The sequence below is a fragment of the Notolepis coatsorum genome (assembly GCF_963971535.1).
Source record: "Notolepis coatsorum genome assembly, chromosome: 1".
Taxonomy (NCBI): Eukaryota; Metazoa; Chordata; class Actinopteri; order Aulopiformes; family Paralepididae; genus Notolepis; species Notolepis coatsorum.
The window spans coordinates 78,609,595-78,636,666 of record NC_140165.1 but is presented as its reverse complement, the minus strand read 5'-3'; the positions used below and the strand labels follow the sequence as shown (position 1 = coordinate 78,636,666).

The 27,072-nt window shown below is 42.4% G+C and overlaps 1 protein-coding gene across 1 annotated transcript in view; it reads left to right on the top strand.

Annotated features, from left to right (window-relative positions):
• The window catches only part of LOC311234450 (serine/threonine-protein kinase DCLK2-like), a 90,602-nt gene extending 65,669 nt beyond the window's left edge, over window positions 1-24,933 (top strand). The window contains exons 7-15 of the mRNA XM_084321629.1: window positions 4,773-4,878; window positions 5,844-5,901; window positions 6,315-6,434; window positions 10,326-10,472; window positions 12,764-12,897; window positions 13,181-13,258; window positions 21,585-21,681; window positions 23,907-23,987; window positions 24,336-24,933. Coding sequence (XP_084177755.1) covers window positions 4,773-4,878; window positions 5,844-5,901; window positions 6,315-6,434; window positions 10,326-10,472; window positions 12,764-12,897; window positions 13,181-13,258; window positions 21,585-21,681; window positions 23,907-23,987; window positions 24,336-24,479 — 965 coding nt within the window. The 3' untranslated portion in view covers window positions 24,480-24,933. The remainder of the gene's footprint in view (window positions 1-4,772; window positions 4,879-5,843; window positions 5,902-6,314; window positions 6,435-10,325; window positions 10,473-12,763; window positions 12,898-13,180; window positions 13,259-21,584; window positions 21,682-23,906; window positions 23,988-24,335) is intronic.
• The last annotated feature ends 2,139 nt before the right edge of the window (window positions 24,934-27,072 follow it).

The window sequence follows — 27,072 nt, the reverse complement described above, 5'->3', positions numbered from 1 at the left end:
AGCACTGTAAGCCTATGGAGATGTTCACCTTCTTTGCAGGGCTATAACTTTTTAAATTGTATTGCTAGATTGACATTACTATGGCCCATTCAACATCGATTATCTATCGTTCAGGATGTAGGAACGTTTTACTTTTTCATTCATAGATTCATACGAAAATACCGTCTAGAATATAAATGTTTTTATCGTTTTCTGCAGTAATTCCTAGAACGTGAGATATAGGCATAAACGCATATATAGATTATCAAATGGCGTTTGTTGGCGATACACGCTATATTAAAAATGTCAACTGTACATGATCCTAAACGTTATGACTGATTATGCGCGGATGAACGGGGGGGGGTCGTTTATAATTGCGTGATCGTGAGTAAATGCTTTATGTAGTATGGGTGATATATTGATCAGAGCAGTTTGCATGGATAATAATAAACAAACGCGCTGAAAATGACGTCAGTGTCCTCTTACCGTTCGACGCTGAGACTGGAGGAAAAAGATCCCACTTATTTGACGGCGATCTCCTAAATCCATTTCCGGTTTGTATAATCATAATAAACGGCCAAATCGTATCGATTATTGCGTTATGGCAGCGATCGCTACACACGGACGTGTGTATACAGTCCCGCAACAATATGCAAGTGCCGGACGCATTTCCCAGACGCACCGAGATTGACTCGTCCATTTCCGGTTTGGCAACTCGCCGATCATCCACCAGGCGGCAGTATTGAAGCGTTGCAGAGTTGTGCATGCTCCCACTGCATCAGACGAGGCTCCGTGAGGGAATTATGAATAACATGGCGAAAAAATGAAATATGATCTCAATAACTTCGTACGCCGTGGATTGGCAGAATTCGCATGAACTTGAAACACGTCGTAAGCCGTTTCCGGCGTGGGATGTGTTAAGACATGCGAGTTTACCCGCGATCGTGATTAGAAAAAAGTTCTAAGGTCGTAGGAGTCCCGAAACAATTTTTTATTTTAATTTTTTTAATCTTTTCCCCCCTCCTTTTTCCTCAGTTTTTCTCCCATCCCAATGTTAGTCGTTATGCCAATTCCCAATCCCCTTCCTGGTCGCTGCGCACCTACCCCCCTACAGTCGGTCTGGGAGAGTGGAGGCTATCACATGCTTCCTCCGACACATGTGTAGCCAATCAACTGCTTCTTTTCACCTGGCAGCGCGGACTCTCACTGAGAGGGTGTAACGTGTGAAAGGATCACACTAGATCCTTTCCTTGCTGAGCAGGCGCCCCGACCGAACTGTAGGAGTCGCTGTTTACAACGACCAGGACCCACCCACCGGCTTTCGCACCCTCTAACACTGCCAATTGTGTTAGTACGACGGCCGGCCAAGCCGGAAGCAACGCCGAGAGCTGGGCTCAATACCAGTATCTCCTGCGTTGGTGGCGAGCACCTTGCCCACTGCGCCACCTGGCCCCCCGTCCCGAAAGCGTCTATTCGAATACCAACCGGTTTGTGCGTTTTGCAAATCTGATTGGCCACTGACGTTTCTGGTCATGTGACATGTGCGCCCAATCGTGTGACGCGCCCATTTCCCCCCCCCGACCAGCACGCCTAGTTTATCACTGGTTAAGCTTAGGCGACTCTTTCGAAGTTGGTTAAAGTTAGAGTTTGAAATCAGGGCTGGCGTTCTATCGTCCTGCTCTAAGACAAACTCTAACCTTAACCAACTTCGAAAGAGCGCCTAAGCTTAACTGACGAAAGAACTTGCCGTCACACGATTGGTGCAATGTCACATGACCAGAAACGTCAGTGGCCAATCAGATTCGCAAAACGCACAAAACGGTTGGTATTCGAATAGATGCGTCCCGAAACTATTTTAAACATGTTTGATTAGGGCTGGGCGATATGGAAAAAAATCATATCGCGATAACGATATGATAATGTTATCATATTTCTCGATATCGATAATTATCGAAATTGTTATAAGTATAAAAAAAATTCAAAAAAACAATTTTTTTAAACTTTAATTATTATTATTAATTTTTTTTTAAACAACAGATGTATGTTTATTTTGCAGCAATTCTTTGTCGTTGCCGCCATCTTTAGTGTTACATCCCCTCACACTCCAGTTCTCAGGCTGCAGCTGGTTTAAAAGCTAAAGTAAACCGGCTTCTCTGCTGGCTGTGGCTCCAGGGGAGTTGAACAGTTCTGGCTCTACTAGTTTATTTTCTATCTTTTGGCGCTTTTTTGGTGGACAAACCACTGCACATGTCCACTGTGACTCGTGACTGGAGTCTAGTTCTGCTAGCACACATAGCCTACTGTGTACAGACGGTTTCAAACTGTATTTTAAATTAGAAAGCAAACAAAATAAATGGACAAGAGAAAAATAAATCTCAATTTGGTCAGTATTGTCATTTGGACAAGCAAAGCCATTACTTTAAGTTGCAGGCAAGAAAGACAAGTCTGTCCACTGTATCTGCCCTGTTTCAGGTCTATATGAATTGAAAATGGGGGACCCTGATGGAAACAAGACAAACGTCTTTCTCAGGTCTGCATCCCCTTAACAATTGTATGTATTGAGCCATACTGTATTGTACCCATTCTGCAATCTGTTAAATAAAGTTTTCATTCATTCATTCATTCACAAAAAAAAAAAAATATATATATATATATATATATATATATATATAAAAAAAAAAAACGATTATTAAAATATATCGCAATATTTATCGTTATCGTTATATCGCCCAGCCCTATGTTTGATAATCTATCCATTTGTCCCTCAACGTTCTGAAATGTGATACAAGTAGTAGGGTGTTGCCTGCTCCTTTAAGAGCGATGCGTTGTGGGATATATGCCCTTACTTAAAACTAACGTTATTTGAGCGAACATTTAACGTTAATATAACACTATTTTAACGTTAGTGAATGTGAATGCACATACATAGCTAGTTAAATATCACAACTTGTGTCATCATTGTTCATCATTGGGGGAAACTAAGTGCTGCCTCTCTCCGCCGTCCCCGCTACACTCGGGACAACACTAACGTTATAGATAGCTAACGTTAGCCTATAGCTAACGTCATAGATAGCTAACATTAGCCTATAGCTAACGTCATAGATGGCGAACATAAACTTACGTTTGCAAACAAAGCTAACGTTATCCAGTTGATATTACAGATCATAATAGCTATAATAACGTTAACGAAGTGAGTGTAGGGGTTATTCAGCTCAGTGCATTTCAATGAGGCGGCGCTTCTGTCACCTAGACGACAATTAATGCAAAACCATAAGAGATAAAGCTTAGATATTTTAATATGAGAACATCAGGGAGTTGATGAAGTTTTTTTTTTTTTATCCACTTTCTCTCCCATTTTCTATATTTTCTCCCATCCCAATTTCGTATCATCCAATTCAACCCTCCCCTGTCACGGACGCTGTTTCTTGCCTCCCACAAGCCGGCTGCAATGTGGACTAAGTCATACATAGCACAAGTCCCCTCCGGTACTTGAGGTAACAGCAGTCGCATCTTTTCACCTGCGCAGCTCGATCTCTCAGTGGCGAGGAGTAACGCGTGGGAGGCTCACGCTGCCCCCGACACTTCCTGATTCTACTGCGCAGGCGCACCAACCGACCTGTAGGAGTCGCTGTCCACAACGCCCGATCCCCACCCATCAGTTTCCCACCCCCTAATATGGCCAATGTGTATTAGTACGGACGACCAGCTAAACTGAAAGCAAATGTGGAGCGCTGGGCTCGAACTGACGAGCCCAGCGTCTCCAGCATTTCGTGGCGAGCGCCTTGCCCAATACGCCACGTAGCCGCCCTGGGAGTTGATGAAGGGTTATGTGCGATTACGTATAATTCAGTTGACAATTATGGCCCGTGTGGCGATCGGAAGACGAGCAAAGAAACAGTGAAATCACAAATTTCAGCAAGAGTGGAGAGTCCATTAGTGTGTATGTGGAGTGTGACTGTCAAATAAATAGCCATAAGTTGAGATAGAAATGTCCAATTCCATTTTTTTTATTGAGACCACTGTGATGGTGATGGTAAAACAGAAAAATGCAGCTTCTACACTAGTTTTGAACATTCCTCCATTCATTCCTATGGATGAAAATAGCCCGTTTAGAGTCGTAATTTGTACCCAAACTGAGGGGTGTAACTTTCCAAAAAGTAATAGCAACTCGAGTTGGACCAAGCCGGTCGTTTTGATACCTTACCCACATTGACTTTGCATTGGTTTGTGGCTAAATATCAGGAGCTAGTATGAGGAGTGTTTTTTCTCCTTTTCTGTGTTTTATTTCAAAGTAGGTCTACACATGGTATTCTTTTTTCAAAGTGGACTACTTTCTATTTTATAAATGTTCCACAAATAAGGGAAGGACTCAATTATACCTGAATAGTTCAGGGTTTTATTTCAAAGTCGGTCTACAGACACCAGTGTTTTGTCTCCTCTTCTGTGTTTTATTAAAAAATAGGTCTACACAGCCAGTATTTTTTCTCCTCTTCATAAGAGTTTGAGGTTTTCCTTTGTTATAACAGGTAGAAACAGCAATTAAAAAGTCAAAATTTTTCTTTTTGTTGCTTTATAATATAATTGTGTGTGTGTGTGTGTGTGTGTGTGTGTGTGTGTGTGTGTGTGTGTGTGTGTGTGTGTGTGTGTGTGTGTGTGTGTGTGTGTGTGTGTGTGTGTGTGTGTGTGTGTGTGTGTGTGTGTGTGTGTGTGTGTGTGTGTGTGTGTGTGTGTGTGTGTGTGTGTGTGTGTGTGTGTGTGTGTGTGTGTGTGTGTGTGTGTGTGTGTGTGTGTAGTGAATGGTAACAGATGTGTGTCATCGTCCAACATCAATGACAAGTACATGGTGGGGAAGGTGATCGGAGACGGAAACTTTGCTGTTGTCAAGGAGTGTGTGGAGAGGTAACACACAAACACACACATATATACACACACACATACACATGTCTCACTGACTTTAATAATGCACGTTTAAAATTCACACTGAAAAATTATAGATTTCAAGAAGATTTCAGTTCCACTACATTTCAGTTAAAAAAAATTATATATACAGGTATTGTAGGCATACAATTAACTTAATCTCAAAATACACTGTAAATAAAATGCTGTGTTTGATGCATATAATAAATACGTAGGCCTATCAAAAACAAATAATCTGATATGTACTCGTATTACAACGGAAATATGTAAGTCCTTTACATATATTACTGTTGCACTTTACTGTTACATTTGCACTCTGGTTGGATGCCAAATGTCTTTACGTTGTACTGTACTTGTGCTGTATAATGACAATCTAAATCTAAATTTAAATCTAAATGATTTGACTACTGATAACGAAACGAGGGGTGTTCCATTTCCTAGGTAAAGATTTCAACCCCTACCCCTTGTAGCTTTGCTTTGAAGAGCCACTACCCAGCCGAGGGCGCTCCAAAACGAGGCCAAGGGAAGGGAATTGGGCCTAACACACTTGATTGCTTCACTTAGACTTTGATTGATTGATTGAAAACTTTATTAACAGATTGCAGAACAATACAGTACGGCTCAATACAAAACTGCTAAGAGGATGCAGACCAGAAAAAGACTTTCGGTCCCCCATTTTCAATTCATCATGACATTTATGACATACACGACAAACAGATATACAGAACTGTGTAGTAAAAAGAGATCATAAAAAATATATACATCCGAAGGGGAAGAAAATGTACATTGGGGGGGGACGGGACGTTGTAAGCATAGACGATAAGAAACTAACACATGCAAAGCCACATCCTGTACTGCAATGAGTTGTGTCGGAGATGGTGATGATGGTAATGATGATGATCATCATAGTGGCTATGACTAAGACTATGATTCTACTTGATTGACAGGTCAACAGGTCAGGAGTATGCTCTGAAGATCATAGACAAGGCACGCTGCTGTGGCAAGGTATTCTACCGGCTCCTCCTCTTTCTTTCTTTCTTTCTTTTTTGGGGGGCATCTGATAAAATATAGCAATTTGATCATAACAAATGGGATACAAAAATCCTTTTTATTTAGTAGATCTTATTTTAAATCAACAAACGTTAGACACAAAAGAATGTTGTGTCAATCAACCATGAGGGCGTGGTTATTGATCATTATTATTAAAAAAAATTCAGATATATGCCTGATTTAATCGGTCTACCACTACAGTTTAATGTGACAGCTGCACCTGTTAGAGAATGAGGTTGATAAGATAAGATCAACTATTCCTTTATTGATCCCCGCTGAGGAGCGGAAGAGCTGAGGAGAGTGAACTGAATAATCCCAGTATTATTCATTATTCAACCTAGTGATTTAAAGTGTGTGTGTTTGAACAGGAACACCTGATAGAGAACGAGGTTGCGGTGCTGAGGAGAGTGAGACACCCCAGTATCATCCAGCTGATAGAGGTGGACGACACGCCCACTCAGCTGTTCCTGGTGATGGAGCTGGTCAAGGTACCGTTTCACCCTTTCACTACCACACTACCAAAGGGTTAACCCTTGCACTACCACACTACCAAAGGGTTAACCCTTTCACTACCACACTACCAAAGGGTTAACCCTTTCACTACCACATTACCAAAGGGTTAACCCTTTCACTACCAAAGTGTAACTGAGGGGTACAATTCCCTGACTGTATTGATAAGTATGGTATCATTAAACCACTACCGATTATGTACTTTAACTACTGGCCACACAGTACATGATATAGATATGATGAACACTTTCCCACCTGATGAAACGAAGTCCACACAAATGTATAAATCGAATATTTTATATAGCAAAGGGTATATACAACGTTCACTTAATGACATTTATGATTTGAATGCACTTGTAAGGCAAATGAGTATTCGTAGGCAAATCAACATTGAATGTCCAATCTCTGGTTACGCAGGGAGCAAGTATACAACCTGGTTCTTTAGGGAACTATAGCGATGGTACTTAAATGATTATAGCTGGATACACTAAAGGGGGGTCCCGCTGGTTGTAAGTCAGTAAGGGGGGGGGGTTAGGAGAGCCGCCGGCGATATCCCATCTGGCCAACGATTTCTTGGGAGAATTCAGAGTGCTGAACACGGTGCCCACAGAACCTCGGTCCACAGATGAATACAGCTGGGCCCTCTTGTAGACGGTAGCTGCCGGTCCACAACGAAGAGACGTGAGGCGACCTCACTCGGGGTAGAGCGCCGTCTCACCTGGACTCCTCTCGGGGGGTAGTTCCAACACTCAGCAGTGTTGGCTGTTATCCATGGCATAATCAAAGCACCCAAAGCAAGTAGATAATCCAAGCCGTGTAGGGCTCGCCGTCGTCCGGGTAAAGTAATCCAATGTGCAGGTCCACTCGTCCTGGCCCAGAACTCCTCGGATGAAAGCACCACACGTGGTCTGCCCAGCCTGGTTAAGACTCTAGATAAAGCCAGGAACGATGGGGGTACTGCTCACTTTATAACTCTAACCGAACGATGCACCATACATAATAGACTATTATTAACTTAATAGAAATACGTCCCACTCGACGGTATAGTGCCAAACTATGACAATTCAACTATTAATCCACACGATGTCTCAATGCCTATTCTGAGGCCAAGTAGGCCATACTGCACCACACGTGGGTCGTGGGTGAGGCTTCACGTCTGTTACTAGGTTGGAGGGTAAAGGACTAATGGACTAAAAGAAAGTTCTACTTTACTTGCGCCATATATATATATGCGCTGTGAACAAATAGTACCATTCGTATTTCGCCAGACGTATTCCTACGCGGAACCGGGCTTGTAACGACATGTTCGTCGGCACGATTGAACCTGAACCAAGGGGCCTGGCTGCTGGCGCCAGGCTCCTGTCCAATGGTAGAATGAAACTATTATGGGCTGTTAGTAGACTAAAGGGATATTCAGTGTATATGTACAAGGAATATACAAGGGATATCAAACGATATACAAATACTATTAAATATATATCCATAAATAAATATATATATTCGGTTTAATCTGATCCTTCACAACACAAAGGGTTAATCCTTTCACTACCACACTACCAAAGGGTTAACCCTTTCACTACCACACTACCAAAGGGTTAACCCTTTCACTACCACATTACCAAAGGGTTAACCCTTTCACTACCACACTACCAAAGGGTTAATCCTTTCACTGTGACAGTACAGAAGGTCAACTCTTTCACTGTCACACTACCAAAGGGTTAACCCTTTCACAACCACACTACCAAAGGGTTAACCCTTTCACTACCACACTACCAAAGGGTTAACCCTTTCACTACCACACTACCAAAGGGTTAACCCTTTCACTGTGACAATACAGAGGGTCAACTCTTTCACTGTCACACTACCAAAGGGTTAACCCTTTCACAACCACACTACCAAAGGGTTAACCCTTTCACTGTGACAATACAGAAGGTCAACTCTTTCACTGTCACACTACCAAAGGGTTAACCCTTTCACTGTGACACTACAGAAGGTCAACTCTTTCACTGTCACACGACCAAAGGGTTAACCCTTTCACAACCACACTACCAAAGGGTTAACCCTTTCACTACCACACTACCAAAGGGTTAACCCTTTCACTGTGACAATACAGAAGGTCAACTCTTTCACTGTCACACTACCAACGGATTAACCCTTTCACTGTGACAATACAGAAGGTCAACTCTTTCACTGTCACACGACCAAAGGGTTAACCCTTTCACAACCACACTACAGAAGGGTAACCTTTCACCACCACACTACAGACAGGTTACCGTCTGTAGTGTGGTAGTGAAAGGTTAACCTTTTGTAGTGTGGTAGCAAAAGGGTTAACCTCTTAAGCCCTAGCCATATTTTCAGAAGATTCGCCTAAAAGTACATACCCAAGTAAATGGAAGATTCTACAAGGTCCATTAGCATGTTCTTGGTATCTAGGGACATCTATGGACCTCAGGGAATGTATTCCTGTGTATATTGTTACTATGCTTGGGTAAATTGTCATTTCCATCTTTGACTGTGACGTGAAAAAATTGCCACTGATTTTACTCTGTCTATTCTATTCTATTCTATTCTATTCTATTCTATTCTATTCTATTTTTAACATTCTATTTTTACCCCTTTACTACTTTTATTACAGGTTTTAAACTAAAGACTGTAAACAGTCATTCAGAACTGCACTATTGCATTATTTTACTCTGTCGATTCTATTTTACTAACTGTTTTATTGCACTGCACTATTGCACTATTTTGCTCTTTTATTACTGTCTATTTTTAAATGGATCAAACCGTAAACAAAGAGGCCTATTGGGATGTTAGAACCTAATGTTCTATTTTGATGCTCGTTTTATACTTATTTTATATCTGCACTTTATGCATTGCTCTTGATCTGCCAATTTTGTGCTCATTCTATCATTCTATGTCTGTCTTTCTTTGCTACTGTAAAGCACTTTGAGCTGCAATTCTTGTATGAAAGGTGCTATACAAATAAGTGTATTATTATTATAACCTAGATTTAGTGATGCACGATATATCGGCCGCTGATATAATATCGGCCGATATGGCAGTTTTTTACACATCGGTATCGGTCCGATATCAAGATAGGGCCGATATTAAAAAAATTATAATATATATATATATATATATATATATATATATATATATATATATATATATATATATATATATATTTTTACATGTTTTGGCCTTAATAGTTTCAAAATATCAGTAATTTCTGAAAATAAGTTACAAAAGTAAAAAGAAATTGCTCTTTATTTGATTATCATAAAGTGTTTTCTATACAGAGATATCGACATCGGTAAATATCGGTATCGGCCAGAACAGCAATATTAATATCGGTTATCGGTATCGGCCACAATTTTCACATCGGTGCATCACTACCTAGATTGTTACTGTGATGCTTCAACCTCTCCTGCACAAAGTGACATACTGACTATGACCTGTAGGGGACGACAAAAACCAAGGAAACTAAGCTTTTGTGAAACAGGAATGGGCTTGAAATATTGTCTTGCATTAGCACTTCTGCCTCACAGCAAGAAGGTCCCGGGTTCGAACACCAGCAGGGGGCCTTTCTGTGTGGAGTTTGCATGTTCTCCCTGTGTCCGCCTGGGTTTCCTCTGGGTACTCCAGTTTCCTCCCACACCATAAAGACATGCAGGCAGGGACTACAGAGGGAAAGCTCAAATCTGGCACATTTACATTGATGTGGAAACTGAAGATGTTCATTAATGTGCACTGTCCCTGGGTAAAAAAATAAATAAACAAACTAAACTTAAACTTAAAGAACCGCCCCCCCCCCCTCTCTCCTCTCCTCTCTCTCACTCCTCTCTCTCTCATCTCTCTCCTCTCTCTAGGGAGGTGATCTGTTTGATGCAATAACGTTGTCTACTAAATACACAGAGAGGGATGCCAGTGCTATGGTTTACAACCTGTCTGGAGCCATTAAATACCTTCACAGGATGAACATAGTCCACAGAGACATCAAACCTGAGAATCTACTGGTATACACACACACACACACACACACACACACACACACACACACACACACACACACACACACACACACCAATAGATACCAATTTCCTCTTTGTTAACCCTTTCACTGCCACACGACAAAGGGTTAACCCTTTCACGATCACACTACAGAAGATTAACCTTTCACTACCACGTGGTATTGAAAGGGTTAACCTTCTGTAGTGTGGTTAGAATGTTCATTAGAATCTTGATTTTGGCATCAAATACCATGGCAGAAATTCAAGTTCAGCCAAAGTTCAGCTAGAGTCTTAAGCAAGGCTAGCTGGTCCGTATCCGCTTCCATTCATTTGTGCTAAGCTAGGTTACCTTGCAGCTATTTTCTACCAGTATTTTTACCACTCCAGAAATATGCCTACTTAAGCATAACAAATAACGTACAGAAATAATAATTCAGCATTCACTTTGAAACCAGTTCTTCTCAAACAAGGACATTAAGTCATGGGAACTTTCAGAAAACATGTCTACCAAATGGCTCTATTTACAGTATCTGCCACATTAAAACTTTGTGCAATGTGAGTCAGTGTGTCCATGTTGAGATCTAACAAAGACATCTTACACATTGTAGCTTTAAACTATACTATATGGTGTTTAAACTCTATGTGTGTGTTGTAGGTGTGTATACTATGTGTGTGTTGTAGGTGTGTAAACTGTGTGTGTTGTAGGTAGGGCTGGGCGATATGACGATATTATATAAATATCGGGTACAGTTCATTAACGATACACTTTTTAAACGTATCGTGGATATCGTGATGTTTTGCCCAAGAGGATTGTGTCGCGTCAATCTGGTCCACACGTTCAAACTTTTGAACAACGCTGCCCCCACACACTACTGCATCAAAGTTACTACTTATGATTAACAAATGCATTCGTTTTGTGGCATTAACGTTATATAGTTACACGTTCAATAACATCAGCGTATTTACCCGAACATATTAGCAACGTCCGAGGTCGACCTAGATAGATAGCAAAAGCATTACTCGTTCATATCTCAGCCCGTGCGCCGCTGAGTTGTGCCCATTCTGCGGTCTGTTAATAAAGTTTTCAATCAGACAGATGTATGGAAAGGCTTTTATTATAACATTCGTTGCAGTAAAATCATTATGCCTCGTTTAGTCATCCTGCGGAGCTAAAAGCTAAACGTCAACCGCGGGGAGCTACCGTTGTTGTTGTCGTTGAGCTCTCGTCAAAATCAATGGCGGATATAGCGGAAGTAAAAAAAATGCATACGCGCTTGCCGATTGGTGCTAAGAACAGCAGGGCGGGTGCAAGCGGTGTGACGTAATTGGCAGACTCGACTGTCAATCAAAATTATTCTGTTTGCCGTCTGAATGAATGAAAACTTTATTAACAGATTGCAGATTGGGTACAGTACAGTACAGCTCAATACAATAACAGTGGACTGGAGGATGAAGACCAGAAAAAGACTTTTGGCTTTTTTACATAAGGGTCCTCCATTTTCAATTCATCAAAACATTTAGAGACATACAAATATACAGTAGTTTCATAAAAATGCTAAAATGCTATTTATTGATTGATTGATTGATTGATTGATTGATTGATTGATTGATTGATTGATTGATTTAAAACTTTATTAACATATTGCAGAATGGGTACAGTACAGCTCAATACATACAATAGACCTATCTCAAACCCTGCCCTTTGAGATAGGGTTTGAGATAGGTCCATTGTTAAGGGGATACAGACCAGAGAAAGACTTTCGTCTTGTTTACATCAGGGTCCCCCATTTTCAATTCATCATATTTCATATCTAAATCATATAATATCTCATTGCTAAATATATGCAATATATAATCTAATAATCTAAATCTAATATATAATATAAAAATATTAAATGCATGGGTATTTTATTTTGTCTTTAATGTTAAATTGCAAACTCAAATACTGTCTTGGTAAGCCTCATAATGAATTGTTTGGGGAAAAAAAGAAAAACATTGTGATGTGTATCGTGTATCGCCGAAAGGTCAGAAAATATCGTGATATCATATTTAGGCCATATCGCCCAGCCCTAGTTGTAGGTGTGTATACTATGTGTGTGTTGTAGGTGTGTAAACTATGTGTGTGTGTTGTAGGTGTGTAAAATATGTGTGTGTTGTAGGTGTGTAAACTATGTGTGTGTTGTAGGTGTGTAAACTATGTGTGTGTGTTGTAGGTCTTTATACTATGTGTGTGTGTTGTAGGTGTGTATACTATATGTGTGTGTTGTAGGTGTGTAAACTATGTGTGTGTGTTCCAGGTGTGTGAGTACCCAGACGGCACCAAGTCGCTGAAGCTCGGAGACTTTGGCCTGGCCACTGTGGTGGAGGGGCCTCTGTTCACGGTGTGTGGGACTCCTACATATGTGGCACCTGAGATCATAGCTGAGACTGGGTAGGTGTACAGTATTTGTGTATCCACATATATATATATATATGTGTGTGTGTGTATGTGGAAGGAAGGGTGTGTGTGAACAGAAATAAGACGATAGAAACAGAACAACACTGCAGCATAAAGACTGATAACTATAATCATGTGTGTGTGTGTGTGTGTGTGTGTGTGTGTGTGTGTGTGTGTGTGTGTGTGTGTGTGTGTGTGTGTGTGTGTGTGTGTGTGTGTGTGTGTGTGTGTGTGTGTGTGTGTGTGTGTGTGTGTGTGTGTGTGTGTGTGTGTGTAGCTATGGTCTGAAGGTCGACATCTGGGCAGCAGGAGTCATCACCTACATTCTTCTCTGTGGATTCCCCCCCTTCAGAAGGTCAGTTGGTATGACCCCCCCCCCTTCAGAAGGTCAGTTGGTATGATTCCCCCCCCCCCCCCTTCAGAAGGTCAGTTGGTATGATCCCCCCCCCCTTCAGAAGGTCAGTTGGTATGACCCACAGTGGAAACATCTCATGACACTGTAGGGGTGCGTTTGTATAACAGACGTGGCACAGGAAGATGAAACATGTCGATATGTCAGTTACACGTTTAAGGTCCTAATCCCTCCTGTAATCATGTCAATAAAAAAGCTGTGACAAGTTGGGATCTGACAAAGACTTATTTTCACTGTTGCTGAGTGACAGCTAGCATGCTAACAAGTATAGCCAGTTAGCTTGATACTATTAACATACTGTTGTAAACATTAGAACAATCCACTGGTCCTACTGGTCGGCCAGAGTGGCTGTAGTGTCTCTGAGAGGATGATGCTCTGACTGAGAGGATGATGCTCTGAGAGGATGATGCTCTGACTGAGAGGATGATGCTCTGAGAGGATGATGCTCTGACTGAGAGGATGATGCTCTGACTGAGAGGATGATGCTCTGACTGAGAGGATGATGCTCTGACTGAGAGGATGATGCTCTGAGAGGATGATGCTCTGACTGAGAGGATGATGCTCTGACTGAGAGGATTATGCTCTGACTGAGAGGATGATGCTCTGAGAGGATGATGCTCTGACTGAGAGGATGATGCTCTGAGAGGATGATGCTCTGACTGAGAGGATGATGCTCTGAGAGGATGATGCTCTGACTGAGAGGATAATGCTCTGAGAGGATGATGCTCTGACTGAGAGGATGATGCTCTGAGAGGATGATGCTCTGAGAGGATGATGCTCTGAGAGGATGATGTTCTGAGAGGAGCAGGCTACCTGCGGATCTGAGGGTGCGGGTGAAGGATTGTGGAGTGATGAGTTCCTGAAGGTAGAGGGAGATCGTCACATCCGGACCGGGAAAGTCTGACAGCTGTCAGAGGGCGAGTGACAGTGACAGGGGCAACTTGAATTTGGAAAAATGCCTCCTAAAAAAAACATGGGGGACGACATAGAGGAACTCAAATACACTCTCGAATTCCTCGCAAAAGACATTGCCGAAATTAAGCAACAGCAGAAAGAAATCCTGGGTTTGGTCGAGGAAAAAGATAAAGTAATCGACCAGCTGGAAAACCGAGTTGCCGGCCTCGAGCAATACTCGAGAATGAATGACATCATTATCTCCGGCCTGGACATTAAACCCTGGTCGTACTCACAGGCGGTGAAAGGTAGGGAAGGAGGGGAACACAGCACTCAGGAGTACGTTTCTGCAGAGGAACAGGTGGCGGAATTCTTCCTAACTAAAGGAATCACTCTGGATACCAATAGTGTGGAGGCTTGCCACCCATTACCTCGTGTGACGGATCATATTGGTCTGCGTTGTGTTGATGTTAAATGTTAATGTCCCGAGGGGGAGTCGAACAGGGGGCTCCCGCGCCGCGGGCGACGACACAGGCTGCTGCACTAAGAAGTGAATTCACTCCTAACTACCGTACCTATGTGTCTGTTAACCCTGTTATGAGGAAGTGAGTTTAATTTACCAGCCCGCACTGCCACAGTCACTCGTCAACACACCTGTTTCCGTGACTGTGGACATACCCACGGGCTTCCCCGTTACACTCACCTCCCTAAACTCACGCCCCTCAGGACATCCGGGTCACGGCACCACTGTGACGGATCATATTGGTCTGTGTTGATGTTAAATGTTAATGTCCTGAGGGGGAGTCGAACAGGGGGCTCCCGCGCCGCGGGCGACGACACAGGCCGCTGCACTAAGAAGTGAATTCACTCCTAACTACCGTACCTATGCGTCTGTTAACCCTGTTATGAGGAAGTGAGTTTAATTTACCAGCCCGCACTGCCACAGTCACTCGTCAACACACCTGTTTCCGTGACTGTGGACATACCCACGGGCTTCCCCGTTACACTTGCAGCCTCAAAACGAATACACCTGCAGTAATGATCCGTTTCATCAACCGAAAAGCTAAAATAGCCCTGCTAAAACAAGGACGCAAACTACAGGGAACGAGCGTGTATCTAAACGAACACTTCACAAAAAAGAATGGTGACATCGCAAGAAAGGCCCGTCTACTCCGCTACCAAAAGAAGATTCAATCAACGTGGACCTCAAACTGCAAGATCTTCATCAAATTAAACGGCACGCCAGACAACGCAAAAGTTTTGGTCATCAGAAATGTGGAAGAGCTTGACAAGTTCCAATGACACCATACAACCGTGAAAATGGTAGGATCAACGTCCTTATTTTCTCTGAAATGACTAAAATGTTTCTTGCGTGCTGCAGACTTGACTTTCTCAACGTCCTTCTATTCTCTGAAATGACTAAAATGTTTCTTGCATACTGCAGACTTGATTTTCTCAACGTCCTTCTTTTCTCTGAAATAACCAAAATGTCTCTTGCGTGGAATCTTGACTTTTTTATGGAAAAGAGGAACATTATACCATCACTTGGGCACCGCGAAAGGGCGACTGGATGCGGGAGGGAGAGCATGAGTGCGCGACAGGGACGAATATTCGTGTGTTACATTTATAGAACGCCTGGTTCTTATACTGTTACATTTCTAAATACCATAGGTCATTTTTACTCAATGATATGTGAAAAGAATTTCCCTTATTATGGGCTTCTTTGGCTTGAGTGATGATGATGGAGATCATGTCCATCGCTGCTGTCTTGATGGTGGAAATATCACCTGCAAGCAATATGACCCTGAGCATCTCGATTGTTTCAATACCGAAAACACCCTTTCACTATTGCACCTCAATATTAGAAGCCTCTGTAAACACCATACTGACCTTGTATCATTACTTTCTATTTCTGGCTGTAAATTTGATATAGTTGGTTGCAGTGAAACTTGGCTAAATGACAGGTTGTTCACCGATATTCTCAATCTTGATGGCTATAATTTCTTCCATAAAAACAGAATTGGGAAAATAGGTGGAGGAGTGTGTCTTTACGTGAATACTATTAAAGACTCCAGTCACCCGAACAACTGCCTCTTTGAACTGCTGCGGTCAGGCAAGCGATACAGGAGTCTCAAGGCGAGCACAGAAAGACTCAGAAGAAGCTTCTATCCCCAGGCCATCAGGCTGCTAAACGAACAATGAATGAACACTACACAACAACAACCACCAAACGCACATAGCACACACATCCACACGCACACACTCACTTTAAACAAACACACTGTAGCACCCACTCCACACACTTATAGCACACACCCACTTTAAACAAACACACTGTAGCACCCACTCCCCACACTTTATATTTATGGATGAAGGATTGCACTACAACTCGTACACCTTACTGTAAATTGTACCTAAAATTGTACCTCATCCCATTTCTGCTTTGCACTAGATAGTACTGTACATTAGTACACTGCATAGTATTGTGTATTGTATATTATATGGTAACTCAGAACATTGTACATATGTCTATACCGAACACTGTGACCTCATTTTCTTCTTCTAAATTCATGCTATATTATGTTATTATGTTATTTGATACTATCTTGTCTAGCACAGTCTCTGGAGCGTAACAGTAAGAAGCATTTTGTATGAAAGTATTCTGTACTTCTGTATGACAACTATTAAAGAACTTGAACTTGAAGCAAATGTTTGTGACATGGTTGACTTTGATGACGGCTCTGATTCTCTCTTCATTGATATAAATGGAAAAAATGGAAAAAACTTCACCGTCTGAGTAATATATCGCCCCCCAGACACAAACTTGGATGTCTTTAGGAACAAGTTAGAGGAAACCCTTCATTCATTAAACATAAAAAACAACAACTGTATTCACATGGTAGATTTTAACATAGACATCTCCAAGGATGATTCTATAAAAAATTATTTCATTAATACACTGCACTCTTCCTCCTTCTTCACAACTATAAACATCTTCACTAGAATAACACACTCATCCAAGTCTACCATTGACAACATCATCACCAACATCCAAAACACCAAGCTGGAGTCGGGAGTGATCCTAACTGACATAACTGATCACTTCCCTGTCATGTTGTCTCTAAATCTTGCCAGTGAACTTGCACCCCCTCCTTGTAAGACAACAATTAAAGTAATAAATGACAGAACCCTGCAGCAACTATATGGAAGCCTGGAGACCAAAGGGTGGAAAAATGTATATGATGCCTGTGATCCTGATACTGCATATGATAGTCTGATATTGGAAATAACAGACTCCATCCATAACACCATTCCTGAGAAGACTGTCATGAGCAGTAAAAATGACCAGAACCCCTGGCTTACAAAGGGCATCTTAACATCCATTAAACACAAAAATAAACTCTACAAACATTATCTTAACTCTTTCAATGCCATGCCTGGTTTTCCGTTTTACCGCTTGAATGCCACCATCCGCGCCAATGTTAACGTTAATATCGCCTAATCTATGTTTTAAATTATGGCTATGTGTCTAATCTGCCCATCGCATTATCAAATACTATTTTCCAGTCAGTGCTGTGAAGGCAGATTCTTTTTTTATCGCGTCGTTTCCGTTTCAGAGCAGTTAGAAAAGCCCCCGTTTTGATATAAAAAACAGCTCATTCTGGAGCATTCTATGAAAATCGTCTTTTAGTGGAATATTCCACAACGTTGATATTCGTCTGCCTTTTTATGAATCGTTTTCAAATAAACGCTAGATGATCAATATTATACGTGCACGCACGCACATTACGGCCGCGCACTGATAATCGCCCCGTTGATTTCCTCTCGGACTTTTACAATGAAACCGAAAGAAGACATTTCACAAAACAGCTTATAACTTCATCAAACTTACTCCGATTATCCTACCACTGATAACACAGAGTCCTTACCTGACATCAGATGGTATCCAACTGGTATATTCCAATTCCTGATCACCATTCGAAAAAATCGATAAGTGTATGGATCCAACGCGACACAGTAGATCTCTATGATCCGCGGGGATCTGAGGCTCCAGAATGAACTGTGGTAACCCCGGCTGGATCAGTGAACTGGAAAATGTGGAGTACCGGATTTTTTTCCCCATTCATTTTCATTGAGTCCATTCCAAAATCACTTATGTCATCTGGGAGACGACAGGGGGCGCTTTTTTCCACAGTGATCGTCGGCTATACTCGGGTAGGCTCGGGTGATGCAATAATTTTTCAGATCGCAAAAAAAATTAAAAATCCGAGAAATCTCGTGAGTGGCTAGCAACCACCTATAAAAAAAACACGAGAAATCTCGTGAGTGGCACTGAAAGAGTTACGAAGCCTAGTATAAATAATAGAAACAAATACAATCTATATAGAAATAAACTCACTTATCTAATAAGGAAAAGCAAATGTGATCATTATACTGATCAGGTAATAGCATCTCAGGGTGATTAAAAAAGGACATGGTCAGTTCTAAATAAAGTACTAAACGGGGACAAAAAAGCATCAGTGCTCCCTGACCCTGCAAACATGTCTCAGCAGGATCTCTCTGATAAATTCAATACCTACTTTGCATCCATTGGTGAAGACCTGGCGAATAAAATTAGCCATCCCGGGGGGGTGTTTTTTAAACAGTATTTATCAGGTAACTATATTACGGTAACTCTTTTTTCATGAAACCAACTGACCATGATGAACTATTCAACATTATCATGAAGATGAAGGACACTCGCACAGCCGGTGCTGATGGAATATGCAGCAAAATCCTAATAGCCATAGCCAATATTATAGTCAGACCACTCGCTCACTGTATTAATTTGTCCTTACTACATGGTGTGGTGCCAAAAAACATCAAAATTGGGAGAATAATACCCATATATAAATCAGGTGACAAAAATAGTATTAATAATTACCGTCCAATATCCGTGTTACCAGCTCTATCCAAAGTTTATGAGTGAGTTGTGTACAATAGATTAAGCGAATACACCACCAAGCTAAATATACTCACCAATTCACAATACGGCTTCAGGAAAAAGAGAACAACAAACATGGCAATATTAGACCTCATTGAAAAAATACATGATGCCATTGATCAGGGTGATTGTGGGGTGGGCGTTTTCTTGGATTTATCAAAGGCCTTTGACACCATTGACTTCACTATTCTACTTGGGAAACTACACCATTATGGCATAAGGGGTCTGGCTCTCAACTGGTTCAGTAGCTATTTACATGGTAGGCAACAGTACGTCGATATAAACAATCACAAATCAATAAAAATGGACATCAAATATGGGGTCCCCCAGGGGTCAATTCTAGGGCCTTTACTATTTATTCTCTATATAAATGACTTTGTCAACTCATCTGAACTTCTGCACAAAGTAATATTCGCTGATGACACTAATTTGTTTCTGTCACATAAAAATCCACTCGAGCTTCAAGATCTACTCAACACAGAACTACAAAAAGTGGACACCTGGTTTAAATGCAACAAATTATCACTTAATCTCAGCAAAACAAACTTTATTGTCTTCCACTCAAATTGGATGCGCACACATCACATGTGCATACAAATAAATGGAAAAGAGCTGTCAAGAGTGGTGTCCACAAAATTCCTGGGGGTCGTCATCGATGAGTCACTCAACTTCAAATGCCACATAAAATATCTACAAACAAAACTGTCCAAATATGTTGGCTTATTCTGCAAAATACGCCATTTTCTTCCCTTGCCTGCCCTTCTCACTTTATACAAAACTTTGTATGAACCCCTCATTAATTACTGTAATGTCATATGGTGCAACACATACCCCAGCCATCTCAAGAAACTAGAAAGCTTACAAAAGAGGGTACTACGAGTGCTGTCATGGTCCGGGTATAGAGCGCCCTCAAAGCCTCTGTTCCATCGCTTTGGTCTCCTGAGGCTCGCTGAATTTAACATTCATCAAAACGCATCAATTATGTATCAAGTTGTCAACAACATGAATCACAGACTGTCTGAGCTTGTCCCAGTCTGCCAACCACTGCATATCCACAACACAAGAAATAAGCATCTTATATTTGGCAAGAGGAGAAGGCTCAATTGTGCTAGCCTAAGCATAGCATGCAGGGGTCCACAGATCTGGAACAAGCTTGACGAAAATCTGAAAATGACTAAAACCTTTAAAACATTTAAAAAATCACTGAAAGAGGAACTGCTTAAATCATATCTCTAATTAAAATTATAACTTAGGAATACAATTGTCTGTATTATTATCTCTGTTATATGTCAGTTAGTAGGTAGGTGTGTAAACCTACCCACGTTGTATTGTTTTGTTTTGTTTTTTGTTTATTGTTTTGTTGTTTATATTCTGTTTGTATCTGTGTTCAGGCTCCCTCCAAAAGCTTTAAATAGCTTCATGGGAGACCTGGCACATGCACACAATTTGCGACATTGTTATATCACATGAGGATACTTACATGTAATGTATCGTGTGTGTGTGTGTGTGTGTGTGTGTGTGTGTGAATAAATTCATTCATTCATTCATGATGTTCTGAGAGGATGATGCTCTGAGAGGATGATGCTCTGACTGAGAGGATGATGCTCTGACTGAGAGGATGATGCTCTGACTGAGAGGATGATGCTCTGACTGAGAGGATGATGCTCTGAGAGGATGATGTTCTGACTGAGAGGATGATGCTCTGACTGAGAGGATGATGTTCTGAGAGGATGATGTTCTGAGAGGATGATGCTCTGAGAGGATGATGCTCTGAGAGGATGATGTTCTGAGAGGATGATGCTCTGAGAGGATGATGCTCTGAGAGGATGATGCTCTGACTGAGAGGATGATGCTCTGAGAGGATGATGTTCTGAGAGGATGATGTTCTGAGAGGATGATGCTCTGACTGAGAGGATGATGCTCTGACTGAGGATGATGCTCTGAGAGGATGATGTTATGAGAGGATGATGCTCTGAGAGGATGATGTTCTGAGAGGATGATGCTCTGACTGAGAGGATGATGCTCTGACTGAGAGGATGATGCTCTGAGAGGATGATGCTCTGACTGAGAGGATGATGTTCTGAGAGGAAGATTTCTGATGATGCTCTGAATTTAGGGTCCAGTTTGAGTGTGTTCCGGCTCCAATTTACGGCACTCTTACTCTGTCAAAATGATTGCAAATGAAAAAATATAATTAAGTTGTTAGTTAATCGTAAAACCAGTATTTCAATATTTCATCAGTTTAAATATTTAATTGTAAATTCAATTACAAAATGTTCTCTCTTCTGTTCTCATTGTTTCTTCACTTCACTTCTCTCTTCTTTTCTTCTCTCTTCTCATCTCTTTTCTTCTCCTCATCTCTTCTCTCCCCCTCTCTTCCCTTCTCCACAGTGAGAATAATGTGCAGGAGGAGTTATTTGATCAGATATTAAGAGGGAAGTTGGAGTTTCCTTCTCCAGACTGGGACAGCATCACGCTGCCTGCTAAGGTACCATAGTTTCCTTCTCCAGACTGGGATAGCATCACGCTGCCTGCTAAGGTACCATAGTTTCCTTCTCCAGACTGGGACAGCATCACGCTGCCTGCTAAGGTACCATAGTTTCCTTCTCCAGACTGGGACAGCATCACGCTGCCTGCTAAGGTACCATTATGTGACCAGGCACAGGCATTAGGGTCTTGTTGAGCCATCTTCAAATGTATTTATTTTTACATGATATGAAAGCACAGGTTCATACCTTCAAAATAAGCCATCACTTGTACAAATCGGGATTGGATACTTTTCAATGTATGTCTTATGAACCATGATGATGCCACAATAGCTTGTGTTGAGACCTTCAAAGCTTGAAGCTGTTTCTGTTAACACTTTGAGTGCCAGCCACGAGAAATCTTGTTAGTTCATGCCATGCGTTGAGTGCCAAGAACGAGAAATCTCGTTATTTAATCGTTATTTCTTTTATTAGCGATTTCCATTCATTTTTCATCAATCTAGCCTCACGTTACCATTGGGAATGTCTCTGAGCTCGAACAGGGAAAATACCGCCCCCTATCGTCTCTCGGATGGTAATGCACGCATTGGATTGGACTGAATGAAAATGCATGGGAAAAGAAAAATCCGGAATCCACATTTTACTTCTCAGGCATGTAACCCGAGCCTACTGCAGTCATCGCCGACCCTCAGAACAGCGTGGATTATGCGTTTCGAGTACCCAGCGTTTGATCAAAAAACGCAATCGATATTTGGAATGGCGATCAGGAATTGGAAGAATCTTTTTGCAGAACATCTGATGAGTGAGTGAGTGAGGTGAGTGAGGTGAGTGAGGTGAGTGAGGTGAGTGAGGTGAGTGAGGTGAGTGAGAGAGAGAATCTAGCGTTTATTTGAAAACTATTCATACTAAATGGTATAAAACGGAAATGTACAGATGAAAAAACTATCCGTTTCGTACATGTTGACTGCAAGCAAGTCATTGATAAGCGGCGGGCGTATTAGACACATAGCCATAATATAGAATATAGAAATAGCTCCATGAAAATCATGAAATATCGGAAAATCAGTCTAAAAAGGCTGGCATTCAAGCGCTAATTCTGGCGCCCCCTGCTGGCACTCAATGTGTTAATGATACATGCATGAACTACTTTACCCAGGGGCCATTGCAATATACACAACCCCTCCCCCACCTGACACCTTCCAGGTGCACTGCAGGAGAGCAGACATTTGGCTTCATTATTATGATGTAATGATGAGAAAGATATCTCTTATTGTCATCTTATAACCAAACTACAGGATAAAGGAAAATAGAAAAGTAGTCAAGATTCAAGATTTTATTATCATTTAAAATAAAGTACAAAATAGAGCTGGCTTATATTATAACAAATGTGACTCAGCACAGACTTTAGGTGCTTTTGAGGGATCTTCCATTTTTTTGATGATATGAAAGTACAGGTTCATACCTTCAAAATAAGCCACCACTTGTACAAATCAGGTGGATACTTGAAGGAAAATACAAAAGTAAGTCAAGATTCAAGATTTTATTATCATTTAACATCAAAATAACATATAACATAAAAACAAATCTGACCTGTATTAACACATTCAGCGGCAATCACGACTATAGTCGGGTTATCGCGCCAGCAGTTGAGCGCCAGAACCCGACTATACTCGGGTTTTCATAGTTTTTTCTCGTTTTTTCTTTTATTCGCTTTTAATATTCTATACAGTCTCACGGACCTCGGTGTATCATTGGGACTCATTCTGAGACCTTGAGATTGCAATGCCGGCCGAATCCTGCTGGGTGGCAGTATCGCCTACCCTTTGAAACCTTATTTCACACTGTGTGTTACATTTTATATGGTCCGGGCGGAGAAATGGGAGTCTCTGGAACACATATAACCAAACCCAGAGTCGATCAGAGCTTCCTTCGCTGAGATATGGTCACTTTTCCGCACCTACCCCTACCGGTGAATGCCTCATGCCTCCACGGATTCCCGGAGGTATTATGCGGTACAGTAGGTGCGCAAAAGTTACCATAGCTCAGCGCAGGAAGCTCTGATCGACTCAGGGTTTGTCTCTACGTAAAATATTTGTGAGCTTTTACACCCATATTATATATTCTGAAGTAGAATGAATGAACCACATTTGGTTATAAGAAGTCATACAATGTTTACCTTTGATACTACTTGTTAACCTCCTAACCTTCTCGTTGACCCGTTTCTTAGATGCTGATTGGCCAGATGTTGCAGGTGAATGTGGACGCTCGATACACTGCCGATGAAGTCCTCGCACACCCCTGGGTGACAGTGAGTGATCACACACACACACACACAGACACACCCCTGGGTGACAGTGAGCACACACATATACACACACAAATACACACACAGACACACCCCTGGGTGACAGTGAACACACACACACACACACACACACTCTAGAATGAAAGCCTGCAAACAAACACATACTGTAACTACAGTACTGCACACAGCATATACACCAAGTCAAACAGTATGATTGTACACTAACCTACACATCAGACCAAGACAAAACATGTAAACAAAACACAACACCAAGCAGTTTGACAGAATTACACACTCTAATGTGCATGTGTGTGTGTGTGTGTGTGTGTGTGTTTGTGTGTGTCCTCGCAGGATGAGGCTCCAGTGGATGGTACCAGTACTACTGACACAGAGAACCAGCCCAGCAGAACCACCCTGGAACCTGAACCTGAACCAGAACCGGAACCGGAACCGCTTCTACTGGACACCAAACAGATCCCCTCTCCACTGGTCTGATGGGACACATCCCATTTCTACTACTGGATACCAAACAGATCCCTTGTCCACTAGTCTGATGGGACTCATCCCATGTCTACTACTGGACACCCAACAGATCCCTTGTCCACTAGTCTGAAGGACATGTTCCAATTCATCTTCTGATCACTAAACAAGTCCCCTTACTCTCTAGGACACGTTCCATTTATTGTCCTCCCACCCCTCAGAATCTCCTAATACGTGGACACCAAACTTTTTCTCTCCTCTTTAATCTGAAGGGTACGTACCATTTCACCTCATACCTATGTCCTCTTCACCTCCTTAACCCCTGTGTCCTGGTCTTTAGACACGTTGCATTTCTACTACTACAGTCTACACCAAACGGGTCCCTTCTCCCCTGGTCTCAAGGATACGTCGTTTTTTTCTTACTCGGACTCGTTCCATATCACCGTAGCGGTAAATTCAGGCCACTCACCCAGGGGACATTGTTGAAATGATACAATGTGTCAAAACTTCAACGGAGAGTCCGTTCGCTTTCCTGACACCGACGTGTCGAATCGAACGCGACTTTGAGTGAAAATAACAATTGGAATGTTTTTTAATCGAGACGTCAAGCATCCATATTTTTATTCATCACCATGGGGACAGGATCTCCTGCATGTGACCCGTCCTGACCACTCAGGAGCAGACGGCTCCAGTTTTAACCCTTTCACCACCACACTACCAAAGGGTTAACCCTTTCACTGCGACAATACAGAAAGTTAACCCTTTCACTGCCATGCGACAACGGGTTAACCCTTTCACTACCACACTACAGAAGGTTAACCCTTTCACTACCACACTACAGACGGTTAACCCTTTCACTACCACACTACAGACGGTTAACCCTTTCACTACCACACTACAGACGGTTAACCTTTCACTACCACACTACAGACGGTTAACCCTTTCACTACCACACTACAGATGGTTAACCCTTTCACTACCACACTACAGACGGTTAACCCTTTCACTACCACACTACAGACGGTTAACCGTGTGGTAGTGAAAGGTTAACCTTCTGTAGTGTGGTAGTGAAAGGGTTTTTAATGTTAGTACCTCGGTCGAGATAACGGAAGGAGACCAACACAACCACAGGGTCAAACTCCACACAGAAAGAGGCATAAGAGCACAGAGTCCCGGGGGTTCAATTCCCGGGGTGTCGGCGGTACCTCCGGCTTTGGTCAGTCGTCCCTATGAACACAGTGTACAAGCGTGGGAAGCCGGTGGGGGCGTGAATCCTGGTCGTTGCAACAGTGACTCCTACTGGTCGGTCGGGTGCCTGTTCAGCAGGGAGGGGATCTGGGGGAGATGGCATGTTGCACGTTACGCTCTCCCAGTGAAACTCCTCGCTGTCGGGTGAAAAGAAGCGGATGGCGACTCCACATACATCAGTCTACAACCTCCCCAGACCGACAGTAGGGTAGTCTACAGCCCTCCCCAGACCGACAGTAGGGTAGTCTACAACCTCCCCAGACCGACAGTAGGGTAGTCTACAACCTCCCCAGACCGACAGTAGGGTAGTCTACACCCTCCCCAGACTGACAGTAGGGTAGTCTACACCCTCCCCAGACTGACAGTAGGGTAGTCTACACCCTCCCCAGACTGACAGTAGGGTAGTCTACACCCTCCCCAGACAGACAGTAGGGTAGTCTACACCCTCCCCAGACTGACAGTAGGATAGTCTACACCCTCCCCAGACCGACAGTAGGATAGTCTACACCCTCCCCAGACCGACAGTAGGGTAGTCTACACCCTCCCCAGACCGACAGTAGGATAGTCTACACCCTCCCCAGACCGACAGTAGGGCAGCGCAACGACCAGGAAGGGAATTGGTATAACGACAAAATTGGGGGATGGGAGAAAAGGATAGAAAGGCAAAAAAAAAAACGGAAAGAAGAAAAAAGCCCCCATCAGGTTCAAACAAGACCTTGCTGCTGTGGGGCAACAGTGCTGATGACCATCATTTCTATGACTGGATAGAACTATATTGTATTGTCCTGTATATCTTATCCTGAAGGATACGTCCCAATCCACCTCTTTAGGTCCCTGTGTCTACCTGCAGTATGCCACTTTGAGCCGAGGACACATTCCAATTGGCTCCCTAGCCCCTTGAGTATCGTCTCTAATCCGCGGTATCGGTCGGCTGAACTGAGGGACGCCTGCTATTAACCCATCACATTAACCCTTTCACTACCACACTACAGAAGGTTAACCCTTTCACTAGTGTAGTGAAAGGGTTAACCTTCTGTAGTGTGGTAGTGAAAGGGTTAACCTTCTGTAGTGGTAGTGAAAGGTTAACCGTCTGTAGTGTGGTAGTGAAAGGGTTAACCTTCTGTAGTGTGGTAGTGAAAGGGTTAACCTTCTGTAGTGTGGTAGTTAAAGGGTTAACCGTCTGTAGTGTGGTAGTGTCAGGGTTAACCTTCTGTAGTGTGGTTGTGAAAGGGTTAAACCCTTGTTGCGTGGCAGTGAGCGGGTTAACCTTCTGTATTGTCGCAGTGAAAGGGTTAACCCTTTGGTGGTGTGGCAGTGAACGGGTTAAGTGTGCGTCTCCGCCCAGTCGAAGGGCACATTC